General features: G+C 45.7%; 2 protein-coding genes across 2 annotated transcripts; both read left to right on the forward strand.

Annotated features, from left to right (window-relative positions):
* Positions 1–32: 32 nt before the first annotated feature.
* On the forward strand, positions 33–4,130 carry LOC133515056 (tripartite motif-containing protein 16-like). Its single transcript, XM_061847300.1, has 6 exons — positions 33–434; positions 1,063–1,158; positions 1,884–2,117; positions 2,288–2,456; positions 2,540–2,605; positions 2,888–4,130. Exons 1-6 carry the CDS (start codon positions 102–104, stop codon positions 3,433–3,435), a joined length of 1,446 nt encoding a protein of 481 aa, XP_061703284.1. The 5' UTR covers positions 33–101; the 3' UTR covers positions 3,436–4,130.
* Positions 4,131–4,538: 408 nt separating this feature from the next.
* Positions 4,539–10,598, forward strand: LOC133515046 (proton channel OTOP2-like). The gene is made up of 7 exons (XM_061847272.1): positions 4,539–4,850; positions 5,931–6,313; positions 7,249–7,385; positions 7,701–7,759; positions 7,846–7,970; positions 9,347–10,116; positions 10,334–10,598. The coding sequence occupies exons 1-7, from the start codon at positions 4,798–4,800 to the stop codon at positions 10,502–10,504; spliced, it is 1,698 nt and encodes a 565-aa protein (XP_061703256.1). The 5' UTR covers positions 4,539–4,797; the 3' UTR covers positions 10,505–10,598.
* The last annotated feature ends 361 nt before the right edge of the window (positions 10,599–10,959 follow it).

Raw genomic sequence — 10,959 nt, forward strand, 5'->3', positions numbered from 1 at the left:
TAATAGCTTGGGCGTGGTCTGCAAGTATTTCCTTTCACGCACAGGAGGAACTTTTGGCAGTTCCGGAAAAATAAAGTTGACTCAGATGAAGGACGACAAACATGGCGACAAGCGGCGGCGAGAGCCGGGAGGAGCCCGGCGTCCCTTGCGACTCGTGCATGGACGAGCCGGGCAGGGCCGTCAAATCCTGCCTGACCTGCTTGGTGTCCTTCTGCGAGGATCACCTCAGACCTCACCTGGAGAACGCCAAGTTCCAGAGCCACCGACTGGTGGAACCTTTACGTCACGTGGACGCGCGCACGTGTGACGTCCACCGTCTTCCGCTTGAGCGCTTTTGTCTGACGGACGGCCGCTGCCTGTGCTCGGACTGCTGCGGTCAGGACCACCAAGGTCACACCGCAACGTCTTTGGGGGAAGCGAGGGCTCGGATCGAGGTCTGAGCGCTATTATATTTATACATGTATTTGTAACCACCGGGAACAACAGTGGGCTAACGCCATTATTGTCATTTGCTAACTCAATAGTTGAATTGTGGTTTAAGTCAACATTCACTAACACTGACTGTGCAAAGGCAAAATTGTAACTGGACAAGTATTTACATGAAAGATTTTTTTTTTTTTTTTTTGCATTGAAGGCTATTTTACTTTTATTGCACTTTCATTTTTTGCTCAAATATGACCTTATACAAATAATCAACAGATAAAGTGTTGTCCATTTGCTAATCAGACAAGGATGTGTTGTCGAGCGCGGCGGCTGTCCTTGATCTTCGCATGCAGAAAACCGGCCAGAAGACACACGTCTTGTGTGCGGCAAGTACCTAGACAAGACCCGGACGTCTGTATTGCACATTCCTTTGTAATAAATCCATTTGCTGTTTACTTTGTCTTGTCATTGGTCAGCTCTTCCTCAATCCCTGAACAAGCGTAGGGTCCAAACTCGCAAATCCCTAGAGCATGTAACTGAAAAATGACAAAAATGGAATTAGCCCAGTTTGGTTCTCAGGGGCTCCAAAATTGTCTTTGTAATGCTCACATGAACAAACCGGACTGTGCTTCGTTCTAGAGTGAGATGCGGAAAAAGCACCAGGAGATAAATCTGAGCATCGTGGCCACAGACAAAGCAATGGGGAAGCTGCGGAGCAACAACGACAGCATGACGGTAACGATTATCCCTGAATTTAGGACGGTGATCGCACGTGAAGGGTTTGCAAAGTGGTTTATTTTCTTGTTAGCTTACATTGTGTCCCACTGGTGGGGCTTATTGACAAGATTACCTTGGAAACGTAGTTGGTTGCAATTACCGCACTAGTTACCTTGATTGTCTTGAGATTTTATTGTACCCTGCGTAGACTCAAGAAACCCTGCGCCATATGTAGCACAGCACCCCAGAACATAGCACGACCCCATTCATGTTTCACAGTAGGGACAGTGTTCTCTTTTTGGTACGCTTCCTTTTTAAGTCTATTAACATAAAGCTGATGTGCCTTTTCAAAAAGTTCCAGTTTTGTGTTGTCTGTCAACAGGACATTCGCCCACAAGCAACACAAATACTAGTGGGTGGTACTTTTGGTACCTGCGCTCGGTCTGTGACGGAGACTTAATCCACCTCTTAATACCACCACGATCACATTGCAATTATCGAAACTGACCTTTTCATATTGTTTCTCACAATCGACATCAGAGAACTTCCAGGTGGCAGACAACACGTGACTACTGATGACCGTAACTACATTTGGGGTTATGCTGCCTGATGTAAATCTAAATCTAAAATACACATCAAAACCTTTTTATTAGATTTGACCTCATTGAGATTTTTTCTAAATCAAATCAAAACTCCGCGCACCCATCATCTGCACTGAAGTCTTTCCACGGCTTTTTCTCCAGGCCGCGGTGCAGGAGGTGTCGGCGCAGGTGGACCAGCACTTCTCGAGACTTCAGGAGGCGGTGGCGGAGGCCAGGAAGCGGGCGGCGGAGCGGCTGGAGGGAGAGCGGAGACGAGCGCTGCGCCAGACGGAGGGCGTGGAGGCGCACCTGGAGCAGAGGAAGGCGGAGCTCAGCAAGACTTTGGCGAGGCTAAGCAAAGCGCTGCGGTGCGAGTGCGACGTCGCCTTCCTGCAGGTGACTGACAGACGAGTTATCTAACTGGGGGGGGGGATTAGGGGTTCTTACGCAATCTGAACGGTTGACAGTGTACACAGATTTGAGTATTAATCGGGACAAAGGCTCAGCGGGGAAAAGTCTTCAATAAATACGGTATTATGGTCACAGTCGCCATTGTTTGGTTTTAGGAGTACTCAGAGTGGAAGGAAGGAGTGGAGGATGTTTGTTTTCCTAATGTCAGCGTGACCCGTTTGGACCATGTAAACTCTTACGTCCCGGTGGTAGCCAGCGTCACGCGAGACTTGCGTGACCTGATACTGACCTCCTACGACGAGAAACTCAGCGCCATTTCTCAAGGTGTGATGCAAAAGGGGAAACATGGCATTTTTTTTCAACACTCTCCGTGCTATAACTCTTTTGTTTTGTATCTATTCAACCAGGCAGCCTGTCCCAGACGCCGCACGTTTGGTTGCCTGTTCCGAAGACCGCGGAAGACTTTTCGAAATGTAAAAACAAACAAAAAAAAAACTCTTTCAAAAAAAAAGTCATACCTTTAGAATTAACTAATGATTTATGAATCAACCCGAAGCCTCTTTTTCTGAAGAATTGTTGACTATCTGCCAAACTGACGCTTATTGTGAAGTGACTTAGAGAGAATTCACTGCCAAGACTAAACAAAAAAACGATGGCTAGCGTGTTTTCAGTTCATCCTGAAATTTCACCGCAATATCAAATATCGCTAGCTCTTAAAAAAGTAGGCCGTTGTATGACTTTGTTTTTCCCTCTAGATGCAAAGAATTTGACCTTTGACCCGGACACGGTGCACAACTTCCTGCGTCTAACAGAGGACAACACCAAGGTCACCAACACCAGCCCCTGGCAGCACAGCTACGCGGAGCACCCGGATCGCTTCGAGCACTGGCGCCAGGCGATGACGTCACAGAGCGTCTACGAGGGCCGCCACTACGCCGAGGCGGAGCTGAGCGGCGAGGGGGCGCACGTGGGCGTCACCTACAAAAGCATCGAGCGCAAGGGCCAAGAAAGCGCCGGCTGCATCACCGCCAACGACTTCTCGTGGTGCGTCGGGAGGAACAGCCGAGGACTCTCCGCCTGGCACGCCGGCGTGGAGACGCCGGTGGAGGCGGCCGACGTGACGAGAATCGGCGTGTACGTCGACTTCCGCGCCGGCCACGTGTCGTTTTTTCAGGCGAACGGCGCCATGAGGCTGCTTCACAAGTACAACGCCAATTTCATTGAGCCGCTGTATCTTGCGGTGTGGCTCTCAAAGAAGGAAAACGTCGTTTGTTTGGTGCATACCAAAAATATCATTTTGTAAAGGATCATCTGCCAATTTCTGAACATCTGTGAAGGGTTTTACACTCCCTTGTGATGTCGCAGTTGGGCTAATTTACTTAATAGCTATCTTCAGGGAAGATCCAGAGCTACTTTCAAGTGACGGACAGGCTTTGACGATGCACACAAGTGTAGCGTGTGAAGTTTTGCCACCATGACTGAAAAATGAAAAGAAAACCCAAAAAGTAATCACACGTTGTCACGCGCTCCATAAACATAAACACTTGAAGAGTGTCTTGTCTTGGTAAAATTTATATATAACTTATAAAGAATACTGTCATTTTGTCTAATAAATTGTGGATAGCTCGCCAACTAGTAGAGTAAAATCAAATCTAAAAAAAATTTGCATTTTTGTAGTGTTGTGAGTTGACAAAATGTCTGAAGATACAAATATAACTTCATTAAAATCCAGTGTGTGTGTGTGTGTGTGTGTGTGTGTGTGTGTCTATATAAATACATATATTCTGATTTGTGGACCCTAGTAGTGAGCTAGTTAATGAATGCATCATACAAGTAAATTTTTTATCAAATTGAGTTTTCAGAGTATATTAACTTGACAAGATTTTGAAAGATGAAAAATGGTAATGCATATATTTTTAAATGTTTTTAGCAGAGTGCTTGCAAATGACTTGATGGATATAGACAGTGTCATAAATAAACATTTAAAACAAATTGCATATGTACAGTATATCACTGAGAAAATGTTCAAATAAAAGAATGAGTTTTTTTCAATGTTTCTTCGTAGAGTGAGATGAATTTAGCTAACAGAACGAATAGTGAAATACAGTTAATTAAAAAAATCCCTAGTCTAATTTAAGTTATTAATTATCACACAGCAGCCTAAATATTTGGATAAAAACACTAATCCAGAAGTAAAGAAAAAAAGCAAAAGAAAAATAGCACGGTGGCAACTCAGCGCCTTCTTGTGTTGCGTGATGACGTAATTTCAGCGCGATAATTCGATTTGAAAAAAATGTCCAAATATAAGAATATCAAAGATACATTATTTTTTGAAAAGTGTCTTGGAAACTAGATGAAATCCCAAACATGTAAATAAAAAAGAAAATACAATTCCTGAAAGCCTCTGACCGGAAGTGGCGTCATGCAATTAGTTGAAACCAACCTCAGCTGGTGGTCGAGTCGAAAGTTGACGGCGTGTGCTCCCACTTTAACTTTTATTTCATTAAAAAAAAAAAAAAATCCCTTTGTGATGCTGTTTAAAATTTAACAAGTTACAATTATTTTACCCAAGAAAATATTGAGGCGTCAGGGTAACAATTGACGTAAGAAATAATTTTTTATCAGCGTTATTTGTTTTTTGAAAAGTCGAGTGAAGAAGGCTGAAATGAGAACTGTGGCCCAGAGGATGCTAAGGACCTGCAACAAGTTATTTGCAAGGTAAAGCAGCAGATAAGTGCCAACTATAATTGAAAAATTGTTCGTTTAGAATTAAGCTCCTCCGTGAGTGTGTCAATTAAAATCGTGATTTTGTACAAGCAGCGTTTGGATGCAGTTCTTGTATTGGATCTCAAATTGAGCGAGTGCGTTCAACATTTTATAGTGCAGTGTTTCTCATCCTTTATTGAGCCAATTAAAGTGCATATTTTACATTAGAAAATCTCGCAGCAAACCAAAAAAAAAAAAAAAGATTGTACCGAGTGTATATTGTAATCTCGTTTAAATTTACTCCATTTACCCTTTTTGCTATTTGGGCCTGTTCATTTGAACACAAAGTTGATTATATATGCAGGCGTTGTATACTCACTCTCACACCTTCATTAGTTTTCACATCAATTTTGGGGTAAAAGCAAAATCCTACGACTCTTTGAATTTCTATTTGGAGTTTGTTTGAACGCGTATCCATTTCCCTTCCCCGTCCGCTTAGTGTGAATGGCTCGAAGTTAATATGGAGCGAAACCTGGGCCGTTTTGTGTCCACAACTTTTTAACTTGAGGCAAACCGGTTTGAGATCACTTCGTAAACCGTTTGTGTTCACATTATGCGATGATCGTGACAAATGGAATGACAACAAATTAAATTGAGGCTTGTTATTCGGCAGCAACTCAATTCTTTCATTTGAAACTGGATCTGGTTCAGGTTTTTCCTTTTGTCTTTTGTAATGGCAGGTCTTATCAGAGCCTTGGGGCAAACTGTATTGAGACCATCGGCACTGATATCAGAAAAGGAGCGCATAAGAAATGATCCCAACCTTCTTGTTTCTAGGGATGGAGGCGGTGAAACATTTCCAGTAAATTTCCATGGAAGCTTAAAACGGGGACACTTAAAATTCCAAACTAGAAAAAAAAATGCGTGGAAATGGATTGGGAATTGAGGGTAATGCAAACGTATATTTAAAAACATTTTTGTCTTGTCACAAGTAGATATGCCTCTCCTGAAGTGCAGTACCTTTGATGCCGTGAATGCAAAGTTTCCAGCTTTGAAAAGCGCCGGAGTTCTGTTTCTGTACGGCCGTTGCAGGAAGATCCCGAACGGGAGCGCCGAAGCCCACCCGTCCAACATCGAAACGGCTGCCCGGATGGAGAACATCCAGCACCTGCACGACGCGGAGGCGACGCGGGGGAGCGTGCGCCACGCGGAGGCGGCGAGCCAGCGCGGCCGCCGCGACGCCGGCTGGCTCCTGTCCACCATTTTGTGCATCAACGTCCTCATCCTGGGGTCTGCGCTGGTCAGCAGCAGCGCCTTCAACCGCGTGGCCATCACGGCCGTCGACCGCCAGGTCTTCCTCATGGTCCTCCTCGCACTCACCGCGCTCTGGATGCTCTTCTACGCCGGTGTCACCTACCCGAAGAACAAAGACCTCATGACTCAGGACAGCCACGCCGGGCCCGTGTGGCTCCGAGGTGAATAATCGCAATAATCCACGACGCAGCACACTTAAAAGTGATTGGTTTATTATATACGATGTCTTCATTTAATAGTAAAAATGTGTAATGGGCAGGAGTCACTTCAATTAGACTTGAGTATCTGTGGTAGCCTGATTATTAAAAAAAATCTTACCGAGTGTCAGATCATGCAGGACTAATCGGGGAAAAATGTCCTGACCGACTCTCCAATTTTTAATTGAATTTAATTTCCAATTCCATGGTTTAAGCTTCCCCTTTACCCCAGCCGACTCCGTCGTGTACGCCAGCGGACGGGAGCTTTCGAAGCCGGTGTCGAGATGAATTCGCCGAGGTGTGCTGACTGCCTTTAGTTGTACAAAGCCAATCCGGTCTGCCCTCACTTATTACCCATTATTGAGTAACCATACAGAGTAAAAGCATAATAATGTGATAACTGTTTTTATCGCAGCGTCATCTCTTATGAATCGATAATACTTGTCATAGACCTAGTAAGTTTAACAGTCCTTGTTACCATCGTACAGATTTTTCTATATTAAGATGGAGTTTATCAATGAGTTACTTTTTAAAATGGAATTACGACTAGATGTTAACGTCTTCGTCGATCTTTCATTAAAGAGGTTGAGTAGTAAGTATGAGACAACTCGTATTATAAGAATGACAGTGATAGATGGAAGTGAGATAAAGATATTTAATAAAATAATACTCAAAAAGTAGAACGCTAATATGACAGCATGGGTAAATAACAGTAAGAATAATCTCTAAATTCTTTTTTTTTTTTTTTTTGACCACAGTAACGAACATTAAATTGCACGACCCCGACAGCCCCAATCGAATCTTAGCCTAATCGTCGTCGTCGTCCGGGCAGAAAATTTAACGGCTCTTGTGCAGTTGTTTAGAATTCATTCACGTGATCTCGTGCGCGCATTTTTAAGGTGGACTTGTCCTGTTCGGGCTGCTCAGTCTGCTCATGGACGTCTTCAAGGCGGCCAACTCCATCGGCTACCTCCACTGCGACTCCGCCGTGAAAGTGGCCTTCCCCGTCGTCCAAGCGGTCTTCTTATTCGCCCAGGTTGTCCATTCTCTTTTGGAACATTTTGCTTTTTTTCTTCCTTTTGTTGCGGTTCATCACTCGCTCCCCTGGTCACGGGCAAACTTAGAGCTATGTACAAAGAAATATTCTACGTTTGAGCAGCACACTCATTACAGCTAAAATCGTCTCCGGTCTGCACGGGCGGAGCAAATTGCATGCTGTCGTTCCTGATTTACTCATGAAGCTCATCCCCCCCCCCCCGTCTGATGGCTAAAATGAAAAAGCCTTTATTTTGGCCTGGCTTTATTTGTCGTGTCATATCGGACTGGTCTGACCGGTTGGTTTCTCTCGCAGACTTACTTCCTGTGGGTCCACGCGAAGGACTGCGTGCAGGTCCAGGCGAATGTCACGCGGTACGAACGACACCCCCGCAAAATTCCGTCCCGACGTGATCTCGTGCGTCACGCCGGACTCCCTCGCTTGTCCTCGTCCTCACCAGGTGTGGCCTCATGCTCACCTTCTCCACTAACCTGCTAGTGTGGCTGGCGGCCGTCACCGAGGAGTCGATCCACCAAACGGGGGCTCCCCATCTGAACCTCAGCGTCCCGTCCAAGATGTATAGAGGTATCGGTTATTTCCTCATATAGTCATAGTAATAGTACATTTTCATTTCAAGCACCTTTCAGGTAACTCAAGGACCTCAAACAATAAAACGGTGATTAAAAGCACTGAAAATATAAACGTGTATACATATTTAGCAGTTGTATGGTTTTCAATCATCTGTTCACACGCAGATATGAAACAAACTGTTGCTCACCATAACAGCAGCACCTAAATGCTCTCACGGGTAAATTGACGACGTCGAATATCAACAAAATCTGCGTGCAGCGCTAAAAATCATGCTTGCCGACAGTTAGGGTAGCTTTTCTACTAGATTCGCGCATGCGGGCGCTACACATGGGCGAGAAAATCGGTGATTGCCCCCCTGCATCTGTCGTGTTTTACTGAAAAATGTAAAATCATTTAAATATTTATATTTAGATACTGGTTCACGTTGCCAGAAAGTGTTTTAAAAACGTTTGACCAAGAGGGGAAAAAAAATGGAAACTTCACTATTTGTAAAAAGCAGTGGTTCTCAAAATTTTCAAACTACCCCGAGGTTCCAAAATACCACAATCATAAGTTTTATTTATATAAAAATGCCAACCACTAACAGTTTGAATATTGACTAACTGCGCTTTAATATAATAAAATAAACTGTCAATTATTTTATAATTTTTTTTTTTTTTATAAAATGTTTTGTCCATAAATTACAAATAGTACCTAAATCAAATTCAGAAAAAAAAAAATCCAAGTTACTGTAATTCCCGGCCTACAGTGCGAACCTGGTTACAAGCTTCACCGAGTACATTTGTAAAGGAAATACCATTTGGTACATACATCCGCCGCAGCTGTGTAAAAGCCGCTAATGCCCACACTGAAGCACGAAATATTTACAAAGACGGTACACAGAGTTTAGCGCTAGCGCCGCGCTAAAGCTAGCACTAACGCTAACAGGGCCGGCTAAAACAAAACTCCCCGGTAAATACCACTGACATGCTAGCGCAGCGCTAACAGGGCCGGTAAAAGTCACTTCCTCGGCGCATATATTCCACCGGTCTCATTCTTACCTTTTCCGGTCAAGTGCCCCCTTGCGGCCCTTAGGAAAAAAAAAAAAAAATGCACAAATTAGCCGCTTCTCTGCATAAACCGCAGTGTTGAAAGCATGTGAAAAAAAGTTGTGGCTTGTAGGCCAAAAATGACGGTACGTGCAAGTGTAATGTATTCAGAAATTAAATGCAGCCAAACTGTACTTAACACGGAATGTTCAACCCAATATAACCTTGAATTCAGCAATTTGTGTTCCTCACGTTTGAGTGACTGTGAAGACACGTTTGTCCTGAAAGTTAGCAATGTTTATACGAGTAGAAGACAAGATGTGGTTGTCGTCTGCGTGTCAGACAGTTACGACCAGGCGGTCGAGTGCAGCTGCAGTCACTCTTCGTGCGACGCCTTCAAGGAGGCCTTCTTCTACCTGTACCCCTTCAACATCGAGTACAGCCTCTTCGCCTCGGTGGCGGCCTACGTCATGTGGAAGAACGTGGGACGCCTGGCGGACGGGCGCGGCCGCCCCGCGGCCCGGTTCCGCCCCGGGGAGGCCCTCGCGGGCCCGGTGCTCGGCTTCCTCCTCGTCGCGGCGGGCTTGATGACGTTCATCGTCTACGAGGTGGACATCGCCCTGGAGGACGAGACCGCGCGCCGCCACGCCCTGCTCATCCATTTCGTCACGAACATCGTGATCGTGAGCGTCATGTGCATCTCGACCGCGGCGGGCTGCGCGGTCTACCGGCTCGACCGCCGCGAGGACGTGTCCGAGAAGAACCCCAGCCGGAACCTGGACGTGCCGCTTTTGCTGGGGGCCTCCATGGGCCAGCTCATCATCAGCTACTTCTCCATCGTGGCGGCGGTGGCGGGCACGGGCGCCCGCGACCCCCTGGACGCCCTCAACCTGTCCTGGGCCGTCCTCGTGGTGCTTCAGCTGTCCCTGCAGAACTACTTCATCATTGAGGGCCTCCGACGCCAGCCCTTCCGCGCCGCGCGTGAAGACCCGAGCGGCGGCGTCGCCGACGAGCGCAAGTCCAGCCGCCTGCTGGCGGCGGCCACGCGGCCCGGCTGGAAGAGGAGAGCCGTGAAGGAAGTGTGCGCTTTTCTGATGCTCGCCAACATCATCGTAAGTTGATCACTTTGCGATTCGTTCGTTGAGCCCGTTTCCCGAGAGGGATAAGTTGTCGAACTGCAATTATGGATAGCTTATAATACCACATTCGAACACTTGTATCAAAAGATTTTGCACTTATGGCGATAACTCTTTTTTTCTTAGAATAACGTATTGTACCATTTGCTCCATCGAAGAATCACGTACATAATGTACCTTTTTGGCTTCCCAGCTTTGGATCATGCCCGCATTCGGCGCCAGGCCTCAATTCGACCACACCGCGGAGATCAAGTTCTACAAGTTCGGCATGTGGACGGCCGTCGTCAACATCGGACTCCCTTTCGGAATCTTCTACCGCATGCACTCGGTGGCCAGTCTCTTCGAGGTCTACGTCATCGCGTAGCTCTCGTCCCCACGAGTCCGCGGCAACTTTTTTTTAAAAAATGTTTAAAAAAAAAAAAAAAGTGTTTTTAGAAATAAAATTGAAACATGAAAGATTTGATGACATTGTTCTGTTGTGTATACTCTGGAACTGAGAAATACTTTACAACAATAGGATCTTGTGTGTTTGGACCATGGAGACTTGTCAAAATTTTTTTTATTCCTGCGATATTTATCTTGTTGAAAAAAGATTGTGCCATCTGTCCATTTTCTTTGCCGCTTATCCTCACGAGGGTCACGGGAGTGCTGGAGCCAATCCCAGGTGTCAACGGGCGGGAGACGGGTCACACCCTGAACTGGTTGCCAGCCAATCGCAGGGCACACAGAGACAAAGCGTCACAATCACACCTATGGGCAATTTGGAGTGTCCAATTAATGTTGCATGTTTTTGGGATGTGGGAGGAAACCGGAGTGCCC

The sequence above is a fragment of the Syngnathoides biaculeatus genome, chromosome 16, assembly GCF_019802595.1.
Source record: "Syngnathoides biaculeatus isolate LvHL_M chromosome 16, ASM1980259v1, whole genome shotgun sequence".
NCBI classification, from domain to species: Eukaryota; Metazoa; Chordata; class Actinopteri; order Syngnathiformes; family Syngnathidae; genus Syngnathoides; species Syngnathoides biaculeatus.

Excerpts from the sequence above, each read along its gene's own strand:
- LOC133515046 (XM_061847272.1), top strand. The coding sequence starts at position 4,798 with ATGAGAACTGTGGCCCAGAGGATGCTAAGGACCTGCAACAAGTTATTT. Across the intron at positions 4,851-5,930 it reads TGCAACAAGTTATTTGCAAG|GAAGATCCCGAACGGGAGCG; the intron begins GTAAAGCAGCAG and ends CGGCCGTTGCAG. Across the intron at positions 7,386-7,700 it reads CGGTCTTCTTATTCGCCCAG|ACTTACTTCCTGTGGGTCCA; the intron begins GTTGTCCATTCT and ends TTTCTCTCGCAG.
- LOC133515056 (XM_061847300.1), top strand. The coding sequence starts at position 102 with ATGGCGACAAGCGGCGGCGAGAGCCGGGAGGAGCCCGGCGTCCCTTGC. Across the intron at positions 435-1,062 it reads AAGCGAGGGCTCGGATCGAG|AGTGAGATGCGGAAAAAGCA; the intron begins GTCTGAGCGCTA and ends GCTTCGTTCTAG. Across the intron at positions 2,118-2,287 it reads GCGACGTCGCCTTCCTGCAG|GAGTACTCAGAGTGGAAGGA; the intron begins GTGACTGACAGA and ends GTTTGGTTTTAG.